Raw genomic sequence first — 17,376 nt, 5'->3', positions numbered from 1 at the left:
ACCAGGCTCTATACCTACATTTAAACTACAACCCATCTCTACTACTCTCATAAATTTATTCAAAAACTCAAGCCATGTACTACTTCTGCTGACCAACTACCGTCACAATATCTCCAAAAAGCAGCCAAAGTAATTGCCTACCCTATATCCATCCTTATAAATAGGACAATCAAAGAGGGAACCATTCCAGATATTTGAAAAATCTCCCACGTTATCCCCCTACATAAAAGTGGGAACTCAAATGACTACTCTATCGGCCAATAGCTCTCTTATCACCTTTAGCAAAAATTATGGAAAAATGCATTCATCAACAACTTTTACATCATCTATAGCAACATAATAGCAAACTGCCAACATGACTTTAGGCCATCACATAGTACCACTACTGCCCTTTTATCCTTTACAGATACCATCAATAGAAACCGTAATAAAAACATCCTCTCATCTGCATTCTTTATTGACCACTCAAAAGCTTTCGACATGGTAAACCACACCCTCTTAATCAATATTCTTGAATCCCTTTCCTTTGACTCTCAGGCTGTTAAATGGTTAAGATCCTACCTCAGCAACAGGCAGTTCTCTGGGAAAATCAAATTTCGTCCTTTCTGCCAGTCACCATCGGAGTCCCTCAGGGCTCTATTCTTGGACCACTTCTTTTCTCATTACTTATCAATGACCTCCATGTAGTAATTCCTCAAGCCACCTGCATTCAATATGCAGATGATTCTACGCTAATATGCTCAGCATACTCTCCATCAGAACTATATTCTCTTACTCAAAATGTTTTCAACACTGTAGAAACATGGTTTACAAAACGCTGCCTCCTTCTTAATGCCACAAAAACCAAAATCCTTCTCTTTACCCCTACTACTAAGTCCTCCCCCATACATTTCTCAGTCTCTTCAAATAATGGCACTATTATATTCCCTGACTCTACCACTAAACTGTTAGGATTAACCATTGACAATAACCTTACATTTGATTACCATATAAATTACACCATTAAAACAGTCAACAGAAAAATAGGCTCCTTATATAGAATAAAACCTTTCCTAACCCCAGCAACCAGAACCAAGCTTGCTCACTCCCATCTAATCTCTACTCTTCTGTACGCCTCATCTATTTATACCAACCTAAAGAAAAATAACCTTAACAAACTAGCAACTTCCTACAATAACCTCACCAGATTCATCACTGGCAATCCCTTTAGAACCCACCACTGTCTGATTCTTTGGCAACTAGACTGACTTGAATTCCAAAACCATCTGATAATCTCCCAACTCACGATTGCCCACAAGATATTCTACCAACCCAACACCACTCCTATACTCTCCAATATCTTAATCCCCTATAAAAATCTGAATTCCTTACATTCTTCTAGCAAACTCCTCGCTAGTATAACCAAGTCTAACAACATAGCTGGTGACAATCTGTTTACTAACGCAACAGGAAAAAAATGGAACCTGCTACCCAATGAACTAACACTAATCGCATACTGTTTCTTCCTCTTCCAAACAAACTTCCAAACATTTTAATGCTTATTCATGTAAGCAAGGCTGGTACTGTTTAAACTCTAATCAACATACTGCTGAAATCTTTCTACTTGATGTGAAAAATTCCATAAGAATCTTACTGTGCTACATTTTTATTGTTGCTTTTTTAAGTGTAAATATTTTTACTTGTTCTTTTCAAGTGTAAATAACTTTAGTATGTAATAATTACTTGTTCTATTTTTTATTAATCCTTTAATTTACCTTGTAACGATATTTTGAATTTTTCTATCTTGTTGGAGCTTTTCTCCCCGGGCCTCTACTGAAAATAGAAATATATCCAGCTAGACTAGCCCTGTTAACAAATGTAAAATAAAAATAAAAAAATAAAATAAATAAAATAAAAATGCATCTCACTCTGTGCATTTGCCATATGGAGAATAACGTACAGAGGAGTGTTTTGCACCTAATTAGTGGTTAGGGTAATTTCACTGAAAGTATTACTGCACCTTTACTGCCCTTAGAGCATCCTTATTTTTTTTTTCCTGTTTGCAATGCTGCTGTGTACATCAAAGGAAAGACTCGTGTGTGCTCGTGCCAGTAGGTTTGCCTTGAGAGTCTACTTGTAATTGAGTAATGGTGACAGAAAATATTCTACAGACAGCTGTGTGATTTGTGGGGAAAAGTGGTTGACAAAGCAGTTTTGTTTAATTTTGGGTCAGCTGGAATTGTGCAAAGTTGAGTAGTTTATAATAGTTTTGGAGGGGCTGGGGTTGTACACAGGGTGAGAGAGTTGATTATGGTTGTTTGAAGTACTGAGTACAATGAGAAGAACATCTGTAAAGATGTGTTGACAGCTTCTGATACTTGGACAGCAGTCAGCCCAAAGTAGTTTGGGCTTGTTTTTGATGAAGGCTGTTTGTCAGAAATAGCAGCTCCCATCACAGACTATCATTTTTTTCTGGCTTGGTAATGTATCTATTTACTTTTTCCTGGTCACTTTTGTCATATGTTATTTTTGGGTCCCATTCACGTAGTCTAACTTTTACGAGTTTGAACCTCATATGGTTGAGGCCATATGTTCGAACCACAGCTCTAAACCTTCTGTCTCCAAAATGAGGAACACAAGCCCTCATAATGTAGAAGAAATGGCCAAAATGTGGAACACAGACTTATGGCTTACTAACAACTTCCATGAGGAAGATCATAGGGTTGTTAAAATAGGCTAGTTTTACTTATAAAAGAGCTTTTTGTGAATTAATATGATTAATTTCTATTTACTATGGATTTCACTTAAAAAATCACTAACACTGAATGTGTGACAGACCCTTTCAATGTGGAACTTCAAAGAACATGAACTTTAAGACCCCAAATGAGGTGCGCTCCTCATAATGAGGTACACTTGAGAGGCATGGTTCGAACTTGTAAAAGTTTGGGCATTTCAACGGAAATCTCCGTAAGGGGAAGTTTCTGTTTTCTTCAATGTGGTGCAATCTCGGAGTTGGTACATTTTAAGTAGGGGGTGTGTGGGGTGTAGGGGGGGGGCTTGCCCCCCTACTTAAAACCTTCAGGTAAGTTGTTTTGCTTTTTTTTATTTTTTGGTTACGTTGTCGAACATATGGAGATGTAGTGTATCCTTATGGCAACCGTGTCCAGGTATATTGCTGTCCTTGATAAGTAAAAAAAAAAAAACACTTACTGTCAGGGTGAACAGGTATGTAAAAGAACTAGCTGTAGGTGGTATGCAACTCAGTGTTGCTGGATTTGGAACAACAGGAAAAGCAGGCAATACTGCATTATTTACAGCCCTTAAGTCTTGTACAAATCTATAAGTATCCTTTCCTGGCTTTTTAACTGGAAGTAGTAGTAGTAATATCTTAAGGGCTTTTAGCAGATATTATTCCTTTCTGTATCAGACACCAGGGCCGGTGTTAGCATTTTGGAGGACCCCAGCAAATGTCAAGTTGGGGGCCCCCTAGGCACTTCCAGTATAAGTATCATCCTAACAATGCCATCCATACTAAGCAACCCTTTATTTCATGCTGCAAACTTTTAGGAGTAGTATCCACAGACAGACCTGCAGCTACAAGCTTTCACATTACAACAGGCCTATGTATCACACTTTCACTATGTTGAGCTGTCTAACAAAGGGGCAGTTAAAGTTACTGGCACTTAGTTGCAACAGTGATACATTGCAACAAGTCTATGTACAGGTCTGGACTTAAAGTGAAATGATGACTGGACCTACATTTCAACACCCCCCCACACACACACACCCTCCAGTCCTCACCTCTGAATCCTTCTTCTTTTGGGCACCCCATACCATCCACGTTACTTTTTTCTTCCTTTCCTCACATTTTGCCTTACTTTACTGTTTTCAAGAAGCCATAACTTTCTATATGCTCTGAAGTGCATTTTACACAACCTTTTCATCCAATAATAGCTTGAACAGAAATTATGATTAAGGAAAGAAATTCACTGTTGTGGTTCAGCTTTAGTTTTCCTTGCATCCTTCAACACACCTTTCCTGAACAAGACAGCCCAGTAATAACCATTTAGGAAATAACTCAAGTCAGGGCCCAAGAAGCCACAGCTTTACAGATGGTCTGGGATGCATTTTAGAGCATTTTCTCAACATTTTACTCTAATGGTTGCCTAAATAAAAATTATGAAGAAAAAAAGAATTTCAGTCTTATTTTTCTTTCAAGGCATAATTTGTGCCCAAGGCTTAATTTTCAAAGCTGACAAAATTGTAGCTTAGAGTAAACTAACAAGCCAGTAGTTGTGAGAATATTTAAGTCTTATCTGGAAATACTGCCTACCTCCTAACCCTCTAAAAGACAAGTCACTGCCTAAGCATCCCTCTGGTGTTAGACTGGGATGAAAGCAGAGATTTAAATTGCCTTTGTCATATATTTCAAGTGACTGATGATATACATATACATAGCATGTTCTTCACCCCAGCCATCAAAGGTAGCCACATGTATATGTGCCTAGTATGTGATTGTGAGAATGATTTCAGTAATATTCAAATTTGTTGCTCCTAGACAGTACACCTCTCTTACACAAGCTATAGTAACCTTCTTTGTACACCTCTGAGGTCTGTGAGAAACACTGACCGGCTCAAACACAAGCTATAATGACTTCATGCGCACCTCTAAGGTTTGACTGTGATGAAAATCAAAGATGTAATATCCACACAATCTCTAGCCCCTGATAACCCGTAGCAGCTTTATGTACACACACACATTTGAGCAGGGCTGGTTTTAGAATGGGTGTGGTTGTAAACAGAGGCTATTATTAGCTTTATCCTAAAAGGGTCATATCTCAGCACCATTCAGGTTAAACAGCGTATTCTGAAAATTGATACATTTTTCTCCAACAAGCAACAGCTTTGGTGGGGGCCCCCACAGAGTCAAGGATGATAAAGGGAGTCCCCATTATCCATTTAGACAGTCTGGTGAGTGGGGCAACCAGACTCCAAGAATATCTAAGTGTCTGAATGTTCTGTGATATATGTTATGTCTTACTTTCGAAATATAATTACTTGTTAGGTACATCTTTTACTGATGCACAGAAGAATAATGTCTGTGTCCTGGCATTATTGGGTGCATGCACAGATAAAAATTAGTGATGTTTTTTACATACACACACACCAAACCACAAACACATTCCTACACACACACACACACACACACACACACACACACACACACACACACACACACACACACACACACACACACACACACACACACACACACACACTAACATGCATAAGCCACAGCAGTAATAGTTATGTACTTATTTCAGCAAACAGCAATGCCTTGTGCAACATTGGTACTGCCACACCAGATTAGTCACTGCTGTTTAGCAGTCGTCAAACAGCAGAAGGGGTAGGATTTATCTCATTGAGGAGTAATGCATACTTGTCACTGTCCCTACTTTCACAGACTTTCCCTGATTTTGTTCATACTTTTGCTTTATCCTTCGTAAAAAGTGATTTGCTGGTAAATCATTCAGGATTTCAAACAGTCAATTAATCCAGACATCTGAGTTTTATACTTATTGTCCAAAAATAGATGTTGATGCAAAATATGTTATTCTAGTAACTTTTTAAGTGAATTAGAGAAATATTTAAACATATTTATGATTCTGAGCATTTATTCTATTATTTTTGGGATTGTACTGAATTCTTAAGCAAAGAAATTGAGTTATAGTATCTGGTGTTCTGGTATTAGTTATAAAACTACCTGAAAGAGAAACTATCCCTGATGATCGGAAGCATCAACTCTTCTTAAAATCCAAAGTTTGCACTGAGGTAAGTCACTCTGGGCTGCTGATCCTTCTAGTGCTTATATTGTTCATGTTCATTATCATCTTCAACCTAACAGGGTCATATCACAGCCCTGTTCATGTTAAAGAGCATAATTAGGAAATTAATGCATTTTTCATTCCTCATTTTTCCCCAATCAACAGTAGCTTTTGTGGGGCCCCCACACAGACAAAGATGATTAAGGGGGCCCCCTGCAGCCATGGTTTTGCAGGGACTAAAAGCTGGCTATGTAGTTAGTTTTAGTGGAGAAAATGTCCAAAAGCAGGGTTTAACTAAACCACTATGTCAGTAGTAAAATATTTAATGGCATTCTGATGCCTGTTACTTGACAAAACACCGTTACTACAACCAGAAATATCTTTGAATTTTAAAGGAAATATAAATAAGATTTATTACCCTCATAGTTTATTAAGTATGCAAGACTGCTGCACTAGCTTTTGTTGGTTTTACAGATGTGACAAAATATCAGGATAAGATAACTTGCTGTGGGTAGGGGCCTCCAGGGAACAGGGGGCCCCCAGCGACCGCAGGGTTCGCTGGTGCCTAAAACCGGCTATGTCAGACACTGACGTACAGGTTTGATTCCCTGCAGTGCTTCCAGCTGTAGTGGATAATGTGGCACTATAGGGGGATGTTTTCATGGGTTTAATTTTATATTTACTGGTTTTGTTGATTTCAGTACACCTAGTTCATTTGCATGCTTAGCCCACAAGTTGGCTGGTAGATGCTGTAGCAACTCTCCATCTGTGTGTATGGCTCCGACAGGCTGCATACAATTATATTTGATTTTTAACAATCAGATTACAGCATCATCAATGAAAATGAAATTAATATACATTTTAGATAAGCTGATTTTATTCCATAACATAATTGAGAATATGAAGAAAGAAGTGGTTCAAAGAAAATTTATTGATGCAGGGCAAGGGCAAGGACTAGCGATTGCTTAATAGTTTGCTGCTGAATTTGAGAATATCACAGTAAGTTCAAGAAATGCATTACTTATATGCGTAATGCAAGTCCTACTTTATTTCCTAAAATATTCAGTAAGCACCCCCCCCCCCCCCAAAAAAAAATAAAATGTTTCACTGCATGGACTGTAGGATATACAGTGAGGTTTCAGTACATTCTTTTACTGTGCCAGTATCATGGAGTCAGGTTTGCAAATTAATGATTTGCTTTAATTTAAAAATTGAGGAGATGAGCAGAATGTCATTAAATTACCGAAACAGCATGTCACAAGCAAGCTGTTCCTCAGAAAGAAATGGGCATGCAGAAGTTAAGTTAACATAAAAATGGCCTGTATACATAATCAGGGTTAAAGCAAAGTGACTAGTAATAAAACACACAACTAATCAAGAATGTTCAGAAAATTACTTGCAAATTTTAAAGTGAAAGTGTTTATATAAATAAATATTTCTACTGCTGGCAAACTAAAAAAATAAATACATAATTCTTACTGCAGGAAGAGGGGAAGAAATTTAGATTGGATGTCCCTTCCCTTCAGTTCTGAGCTGACAATTGCAGTGACAGTTTTAACACCTCTGCAGTAGTGTGTGTGTGTGTGTGTGTGTGGGGGGGACTGTCAATTCATGTTGGACTACAAAAGAACACCTAGAACAAAGGCCTCCAATTTAGCTACTTCTCTGACTGCAGCTAGATAACTTCAAAGTATGGTGTAAAAGAAGCTCTGAGCAAAACATAAATGAGGGTGATTAGCAACAGAAAAGAAACAGCCCTCTTACAGAAGGAATACAAAATGACAGTGAGTCACACATTTCCCATTATATGTCAATGGCATGGGAATTGACAGTAACTTCCTTATGTCTGGCATGAGTCATAGAAAGAAGACTTGAAATGCTTTATGGGAAAGAGAAATGGTTGAAGCAGAAGAAGATCACGTTGCTAGATCAAACCCCATCGGTAGCCATGTTGTGGTAAACAGGCTAATATTACAATTAAAGCACTTAAGAGTTATTTTGAGGTGTTAAAACAGGTCTGGAAACAAAGACTGAAAAGTACTTTTTTAAGTTGCAGGGTGGAGTTTTCCTTTAAAGTGCACTTTATATTTCACATTTTTCTTACATAATTACATACACTTACATGATTCTAGTAAACTTCACCCTGAACTGCCATAATGAGTAACAGAGGCCAAGAGACCTGTAACATACAAATACACAGACTACCTCGAAGGACAGAAAGCACAGGGGAGGGGTAGAAGTGCCAGACTAAATACAGCACACAATCAGGCAGACACCTTCTGCTAATCTTTGTATGATGTTTCTGTTACGCTAAATGACGGGGAAAAAAAAAAAAAGGCAAAAGTCAAACTTGTGCAAAAATGTCCAGGGAACAGCAATGTTATATAGGCTGCAAGTAAAATAAGTAACCTAGTTTGGGCAGATGTAAAAAGCATAAAATCTACATTCAGACTGAGTAGCTTAACAGCAATTTCATACTTGAATATCCTGAACTACAAAAAAGCTAGCTAATTTAAACCATTAAAACATACTTGGTAAGGCTGAGGAATAGCCTGAATTTGCTGAGGAGGCTGTGGTGCTAATTGTGGAGACTGTGTCTGTACAGGAGGCATAGCTGGTTGCACTGGGCTCTGCTGCGGAGTCTGAGTGATGACTTGTTTGGGCTGAACCGGACCCACAGCTGCTGCCCCACCACCTGAAGTGTAACAAGAAACAGAAATAAAGTTATAGCATCAACAACTTTAACAGTCTGTTGTGCACATTACTACAATTCAAAGCAGCAACAGCATTTTAGGGCATTTCTCATTGCTACAACTCTGGAATAATTATGGGCATATGGCTCAAAACAATTTATACCAACAAAAACAATACGTCAAGTTTAAACATTTGAACCTAAAGTTTCCATCTACACTCGTCATTAAGGTCTTAACACAAAACTCAGTAAACAAAGACAGAAAACTACCCTACAATTTCCCAATTAACCTGATGTTCAAACAATTCCTCTCTCTCCCTTCTTGTATGATGTCCTGGAGCAGACCTTTGTCAAGTGATTGCTGTGAGCGGAGGCAAATCATTCTATTTGAGGTGTTCACCACAGCTGGATCTACTCTTGGAAGAATCTGATTTAGTTTCCATTTGTTGGGGCCTGTTCCTGGTCCTGCTCATCTTATTTGCCACACAGTTTTGCTCTGTTGGTATGTAAGATCCCTGTACAGTGATATTGTGTTAAAAAGCTATATTCCAGGATACCATTGCTAGTCTGCACAGATGGTAAGATCTGCTCCCTCTTGACTGTTTATGTACCACATTACTGTGGTGTTGTCTGTAAACACTGGTCTCGGGAACCAAAGATGATTGAGAGAGTTGACAGCATTTACAAGAGCGAAGATCGCTACTATGTTTGTGTGTTTTGGTCAGTCTTTCTGTTCCAAATATGCTGCACCATAAAGATTTCAGGTACTATTGGATATTCCTTTTGTGGAGTTTTGCAGGAGGTATCTTGAGCAACACATATACCATACCTACAGTCCCAAGGACTTCCCTTTCTGAGATGGTAGCTTCAGAGGAAAACCTCTAACAGATCTAAATACAGACTTAGTTTCTTCCCATGGAGGAAAAGCTAATTGAACAGAGGCGTCCAGGAGACACCCAGAGGAAAAAAAATCATGTAAAGAGTGATGTGTAGTAAGAGATCCCTTACCCAGCTGAGAGATTCCTGACACTTTGAAAAAAAAAAAAACTTTGCAAAGATAAGCAAATCATCTAAATAAGGAAAAATCTGAAGACTTTGCAGTCTGAGGCAGACCATCACAGCAGCTAGACTCTTAGTGAACACTCCTGGAGCAGTAGATAGACTGAAGTGTAATGCGGAGACTGACAGTGTGATCTAGATACACAAGACCTTAAGAAACATCTAAAACCTAAATCTTTAGGCATGTGGTGATATGCATCTTTGAAATCTAAGGTCACTAGAAAACTCAAATGGGGACAAAGGAGTAAAATTCTGAGGAGACAGCATTTTTAACTTGAGTAGTATCACAAACAGGTTGAAAAAAGTAAAGGTCCAGCACAACTGGTCTCCAAGAATCTTCTTTCTTTGGCACTAGAAACATCTTTAAAAAAAAACATCCTCTAACTGAGGAGTAGGGGGGCAGCTTCTTTCATCTCCTGAAATAGCATATGCTGAATGACAGGATAGAAAAATAGTTTGGTCTGGTGAATAAGAAGTCTTCCACAGAAAGGGAGGGAGTGCCTCCCACTGCCACCTCTAATCGATGTATTACTCTTAGAACCTATCTTTAAAACTATCTGTTAGAAAAGAGAGAAATGGAGATTCAGACTTTCTGCAAGGGTTAAGGCACTGACAGGGTGGGAGAAGGGAGGGAGGTCCATATAGTCATGCAGACTTATTAGACTGACCTTTATTCTGGGAGGAAGGGGGGGGGGGTCCTGCTTCTATAGCCACAGCAGAGTCACCCACATGTAGCCGAGGCACTTTAGCAACCTGCTGTGGTGGCAAAGCCTGTTTAGCAATTTTCTTCTTACTGTTACTGGGAGAAGGAAGAATCAACAAGTTGTTCCCATGGTAAAGCTGAAAAAGGTGCTGGATTCCTAGGGAAGACAGACAGCAAGTCAGTAAACTAGGTAAGTTAAGGGAAAAAAGTACCGTTTTCCTCATTAAAGCAAACACTTCATTACCCCAGACCCCAAAAGTAAAAATAACACAACTTTTACCACAGAAAAAACTGTTTAAAATTAGATTTAACATTTTTTTTTACCACAAAAGCAAACAAGTAACGCTCCCATTTAAAAGTGAACAAAAGTCACAGGACAGTCATGAAAAACACTTTTTCCTAGTGTAATAAAATTGTTTCACAGAAAAAGTATGTTTTTGACATATAAAGCAAATTGGAAGTTTTTCCTCCCAAAGGGAACTTATCTGCTTAGTCAACTGTTGGCCCTGAAAAGAACACTCCCTTTGGCAGCAGGAAAGCTCTGAAGGGCTTGGTGCCCAAACTGAACTGTTGCATCCTTAGCAAAATATAACTGATACAGTTTAGGCTATTGCAGCAATTTTGCAAATAAAGAAAACTGCAGCTGAGTTGGTTTGAGCACATTGCCAAAATCCCTCCTGAGCCCTTCACACAGAGATGCACTAACACAGGGACAGAGGACATGACATAAATTATACATCTCAAATTGCCAAGGAACTGCCTTGACATCCCATAGGAGAAGCTACAGACTGTTGGGTAGGTTTAAGGAAATCTGGTCTGTCCTCCTCAGCATGCTACCACCAAGACCATCAATAGGATAAACAGTTTAGAAAATGGAGAGATGGATGGATACGCAAGCAGATGGCTTTCCCTATCACAGGATGCTACCTTACATTCTTTGACCTCATCCATTACAACAGCAGGATCCAAAGATATTTTTTTCTTTTACAGGTACTTGCTATTTGCCTAAGACTCTAAAACCAGTTGCTTTTCTTTGGAGCAGGCAGCTGGGAGTCTGGCTCTCTGGCAGTTTTGTTGATGAGCCAACAAACTAATGGTCCAAACCCACAAAGCTAATAACTCTACTGGTGAATCCCTGTTTGCCAACTTTATTGGCAAAATCTGGAATCTGTTGCCAAACTATATAACCCTACAATCCTCCAAACGACTCTTCAAAAAAACCTCAAAGAGTATCTCAAAGTGAACTGGCTTTGCCCATGTACTAACCCTGATTAAGTTATAAACTGAAAGCATAATCTGTAAATATCATAACATGCAACTACATCATCAATATGACGTCTCTTGCTTTTAATTGTGTCTGTCCATGAGAATTGTGAGTCCCTACTAGGGAACACAACTAAGCCATTGTACATAATCACTTTGTTTTATATTTTCTAATGTTATCCAACGTTTTATGTAATCTATGTAAGTTTGTCTATTTGGAGCTTTTCTACCTGGGCCTCCGCTGAAAATGGACATGTATTCAGTCGGACTATCCCGGTAAACAAATGTAAAAGAAAATAAATAAAATAAATATATGCATGCTTTTAGAAAGTATACAGAGTTCAACATTTTAAAATTTCAACATTTTGACATTTCAGGATTTTGCAATCAGTATTATGACCTTCAGAATACCACCGTTGAGTAAGTCTGTCACACATCAAGGTTTTACATTATATAAGAACTTTATAAATTAATAAAAACAAAGAGAAACACTCATAACATGCTAGCAAGACACTTCTGATAGCCTGGAAAAATGGCATAGTGAAATGGGCCTGGCCTCTTTCATGCCTATGTATCTCTTTTCAAAGCCAGATGACTTCCTGACTTTCTACCACCACCACCACCACTACCAAAAATGTTACTGTACTAGGCTCATGACGGTCACCAAGAAGACAACTTTAGAGGAGACACTGAGGTAATGGTGTCATCACTTTCCAGATCCTCATCTTCTGGATCGAAGCTGAGCACCTCTTCAGAGTGGGCCTTTTTTTTCTTTTAGCTGAAGATGCCACACCTGAGGTAGAAAGTGCTGAAGTTTGCAGAAATGAAATAACTTGCTGCTAAACTACCACATGCTCCTGCATAACAGTACAAAAATACTAGGGCAGAGGCTATTTTTGCAGACATCTGTGTCTCCATGGTTCTCCTTAGAAACTAAACAACTCATGAAACAATGAGACAAAGCTTGGAAGGTCTGAACAAAAACTATAACAGCCTCCATTTTACTAGCACATAAGACAATTAAGAAATCTAACAAAACAACTTACCACCAAAGATAAGAAAGCCTATTATTCAACCAAAATACATATACACTGATAATCCAAAACTGTTCTAGGCCTCAGTCATTAAGCTCTTAAATCCAAAACAAGATACAAAGCAACATCAAACACACAGAAACAAAATGATACCATAGCCAACCAATTCAATACCCACTTTATATACACAGTACAGTACAGTCATCAATCAGGCTCTTGATGTCCCTACTCAATCAAAAACTTCTTTCAACACTTTTCCTACCAATCAGTTCTCACAAATCCCATAAAAAATACCTACAAAAAATGAATGCCTACTGCAGCGGCCCCTGACCATCTAGCTTGCAAATACCTTTAAACAACGACAGAGATTATTGCACATCAAGCTTCAATTCTGATAAATTGGTGCAAATATGAAAATAAAGTCTCCTCAATGAAAAAAAAAATCATTCTTTTTTCCACTGCACAAGGGTGGAACAAATTATAAATCTTTCAAACTATAGACCAATTCCTATTTTAATCCCCTTATCAAAATTAGAAATATGTACTCATATGCAACTATCTTAATAGATAACCAGATTCTGTCTTCAACCCCAAAAAAGCTTCTGTCATCACAGCACAATTGCTGCTTTGCTGATTTCTGTTAGTACTGTCAACACCTGTAGAAATACCAGAAGCCTAGTCTCCACCATCCTCCTAGACTTACTAAAAGCTTTTGATACCATCTCCCACCAGGAGCTCCTATACAAACGCACATCCTTAAGGCTTACCAACTCCTTACTGCACTAGCTAATTCCATAGCTACTTTTTGGAAAAAAATGGTTTGTCTGCCTTCTTGTTTGTAAATATTGGTCTCCCAGAAGTATCTAGCCCCACACCTTTCAAAATAGTAAAAGTGGCTTCTACACTGCTACAAAAAAATGCTACCCTAGTTCAACACACTGATGACTCGACCCTAACCTGCTCTGTGAAAACTCTCTCTAAACTCCAAGGCCCTGTAAAACAATCCTTATTGACTGAAAGATGGCTATATAAATCACAACAAATTACTGCTTTTTACCTCAAAACACATCGCTAACAAAATAGTATTCACTATCGTCTCTGTCAAAAAGTACAGTTGTGTAAGATCTTGCCACAATGGCAGACTTCCTTCTCTTCACTGCTGCAGTGTTATTTACAATAGGGATCCCCTTGTCAAGGGCGACCTGCTGTCCAGCCTGTATGCCAAAGCCTTTAAGGTGCTTTAATGTACACTGTACATCACATGTATGCTCTACGCGTATGGCATAAAGGTGACATCCGGACATACCATCCTCAGAACGTCTTTGCTGCCGGTCCGAAAGCCATCATTTGATCATTGGTCTGAATGCCCACTTTGTTGCTGTTTCACCAAACCATTTCAGATAACTGCACCATTGGGGTTTTTGCTGTCAACTTTTTTTCTTGTTGCTGTTGCTTATGGAGAGTGGATGGATATCAATTTGCTAAAATTACTATTTAAGACTACCACCCCTCCAACCACTAGCATATAGTTGTGGTGTGATTACTGAAACATGGCATGTTTGTGTTGCTGGGAGACCAAAGGGATAACACAGCTTGGGAGAAGAAAAGGCTGTACCTCTCCCAGATGTATGCCTTTAGACTTACATGGGACAAACAGGGTAACTAAGACCAGGTGCTCCATGACTGCATACTAACTACCACCTACATAAGGCTTATGCCTTTTGCAATGTCTGCATTTTTTCCTCGAGGTCTACTACTACATCCCTTATTGATGGCTATTTGGTTGGTAGAGGAACAGATACCCTGCATGCTCCAAAAAGGACCTGTAACATCAGGTGCAAAGTACAAAGTCTTTCCATTAAAAGTTGTAATATTGCCCACTAGTAACAATCTGATGATCTTCACCCCAGCAAAATAAGCACTGAAGGTTGTACCCTTGGAAGTACATCTCACCATAGACACTCTTGGCAAGTGTTTCTCTGAGGGATATCATTAGCCACCAAAAATCAGACAAACAAAAAAACACTACAAATAGTAAATAGACAGAACAAAGGTAGGTCACAAGTGGAGCGCACTCTGCTCTGTCTCTCTCTCCATCTCAATCTCTCTCTCTCTCTCTCCATCTCTCTCCCCATCTCAGTCTCTCTCTCTCTCTCTCCCCATCTCAGTCTCTCTATCCCCCCATCTCAGTCTCTCTCTCTCTCCCCCCATCTCAGTCTTTCTCTCTCTCCCCATCTCAGTCTCTCTCTCTCTCTCTCTTCCCCCATCTCAGTCTCTCTCTCTCCCCATTTTAGTCTCTCCCTCCCCATCTCAGTCTCTCTCTCTCCCTCTCTCCCCATCTCCGTCTCTCTCTCTCCCCATCTCCGTCTCGCTCGCTCTCTTCCCATCTCCGTCTCGCTCGCTCTCTTCCCATCTCCGTCTCGCTCGCTCTCTCCCCATCTCCGTCTCTCTCACTCTCTCCCCATCTCCGTCTCTCTCACTCTCTCCCCATCTCCGTCTCTCTCACTCTCTCCCCATCTCCGTCTCTCTCACTCTCTCCCCATCTCCGTCTCTCTCACTCTCTCCCCATCTCCGTCTCGCTCTCTCTCCCCATCTCCGTCTCTGTCTCTCTCTCTCTCTCCATCTCTCTCTCTCTCTCTCTCTCTCCCCATCTCTCTCTCTCTCTCTCTCTCTCTCCCCATCTCTCTCTCTCTCTCCCCATCTCCGTCTCTCTCTCTCCCCATCTCCGTCTCTCTCCCTCCCATCTCCATCTCTCTCTCCATCTCTCTCTCCATCTCTCTCTCCATCTCTCTCCATTTCCCTCTCTGTCTCCATCTCTCTCCATCTTCCTATCCGTCTCAGTCTCTCTCTCTCTCTCTCCGTCTCTCTCTCTCTCTCTCCGTCTCAGTCTCTCTCTCTCTCTCTCTCCGTCTCAGTCTCTCTCTCTCTCTCTCCGTCTCAGTCTTGCTCTCTCTCTCCGTCTCAGTCTTGATCTCTCTCTCCGTCTCAGTCTCTCTCTCTCTCTCCGTCTCAGTCTTGCTCTCTCTCTCTCCATATCAGTCTCGCTCTCTCTCTCTCCATATCAGTCTCGCTCTCTCTCTCTCCATATCAGTCTCGCTCTCTCTCTCTCTCTCTCCATATCAGTCTCTCTGTCTCTCTCTCGCCATCTCTCCACCTCTCTCTCTCTCCACCTCTCTCTCTCTCGCTCCATCTCTCGCTCTCTCTCTCCATCTCTGTCTCCATCTCTCTCCCTCTCTCCATCTCTGTCTCTCTCTCTCCTCACCCCCTTCTCCATCTCTCTCTCTCCATCTCTGTCTCTCTCTCTCTCCATCTCTGTCTCTCTCTCTCCATCTCTGTCTCTCTCTCTCTCCATCTCTGTCTCTCTCTCTCCCTCTCTCCATCTCTCCATCTCTCTCCCTCTCTCCATCTCTCTCTCTCCCCATCTCAATCTCCCTCTCTCCATCTCTGTCTCCCCATCTCAATCTCCCTCTCTCCATCTCTGTCTCTCTCTCCCCATCTCAATCTCCCTCTCTCCATCTCTGTCTCTCCCAATCTCTGTCTCTGTGTCTCTCTCTCCATCTATGTGTGTCTCTCTCTCCCTCTCTCCATCTCAGTGTCTCTCTCTCTCCCTCTCTGTCTCTCCCTCTGTCTCTCCCTCTCTCTCTCCACCTCTGTTTCTCTCTCTCTCCATTTCTCTCTCTCCCTCCATCTGCTCTCTCTCCACCTCTGTCTCTCTCTCTCCCCACCTCTGTCTCTCGCTCTCTCTCCCCACCTCTGTCTCTCGCTCTCTCTCCCCACCTCTGTCTCTCGCTCTCTCTCCCCACCTCTGTCTCTCTCTCTCTCTCCCCACCTCTGTCTCTCTCTCTCTCCCCCATCTCTGTCTCTCTCTCTCGCTCCCGCCATCTCTGTCTCTCTCTCTCGCTCTCGCCATCTCTGTCTCTCTCTCTCTCGCTCTCGCCATCTCTGTCTCTCTCTCTCTCGCCATCTCTGTCTCTCTCTCTCTCTCTCTCCCCATCTCTGTCTCTCTCTCCCCATCTCTGTCTCTCTCTCCCCATCTCTGTCTCTCTCTCCCCATCTCTCTCGCTCTCTCTCTCTCTCGCTCTCCACCTCTGTTTCTGTCTCTCTCCCTCCATCTGTCTCTCTCGCCACCTCTGTCTCTCGCCACCTCGGTCTCTCGCCACCTCGGTCTCTCGCCACCTCTGTCTCTCTCTCTCTCTCCCCACCTTGGTCTCTCTGTCTCTCTCTCTCTCTCTCCAACTCTGTCTCTCTCTCTCTCCAACTCTGTCTCTCTCTCTCTCCAACTCTGTCTCTCTCTCTCTCCAACTCTGTCTCTCTCTCTCTCCAACTCTGTCTCTCTCTCTCTCTCCAACTCTGTCTCTCTGTCTCTCTCTCCCTCTCCCCATCTCTGTCTCTCTCTCCCTCTCCCCATCTCTGTCTCTCTCTCCCTCTCCCCATCTCTGTCTCTCTCTCCCTCTCCCCATCTCTGTCTCTCTCCCTCTCCCCATCTCTGTCTCTCTCTCCCTCTCCCCATCTCTGTCTCTCTCTCCCTCTCCCCATCTCTGTCTCTCCCCATCTCTGTCTCTCCCCATCTCTCTCGCTCTCTCTCCATCTCTCTCGCTCTCTCTCCATCTCTGTGTCTCTCTCCCTCTCTCTCTCTCCACCTCTGTTTCTCTCTCTCTCCATTTCTGTCTCTCTCTCTCTCTCCCTCCACCTGTCTCTCTCTCCACCTCTCTCTCTCTCCACACCTCAAACTATCTCTCTCCATCTCTGTCTCTCTCTCTTTCTCTCGCCACATCTCTCTCTCTCCACCTCTCTCTCCATCTCTCTCTCTCTCCACCCTTT

General features: G+C 41.2%; 1 protein-coding gene across 2 annotated transcripts in view; it reads right to left on the bottom strand.

Moving 5' to 3' along the window:
* MED25 (mediator complex subunit 25) overlaps window positions 1–17,376 on the bottom strand; it is a 1,733,520-nt gene that overhangs the window by 1,268,630 nt on the left and 447,514 nt on the right. For both annotated transcript variants that reach the window (XM_044059360.1, XM_044059361.1), the window contains exon 8: window positions 8,336–8,499. In XM_044059360.1, coding sequence (XP_043915295.1) covers window positions 8,336–8,499 — 164 coding nt within the window. The remainder of the gene's footprint in view (window positions 1–8,335; window positions 8,500–17,376) is intronic.

This window comes from Protopterus annectens, chromosome 17.part0, assembly GCF_019279795.1.
Source record: "Protopterus annectens isolate FY-2018-M chromosome 17.part0, PAN1.0, whole genome shotgun sequence".
NCBI lineage: Eukaryota > Metazoa > Chordata > Ceratodontiformes > Protopteridae > Protopterus > Protopterus annectens.
This window is presented reverse-complemented; position numbering and strand designations above follow the sequence as displayed.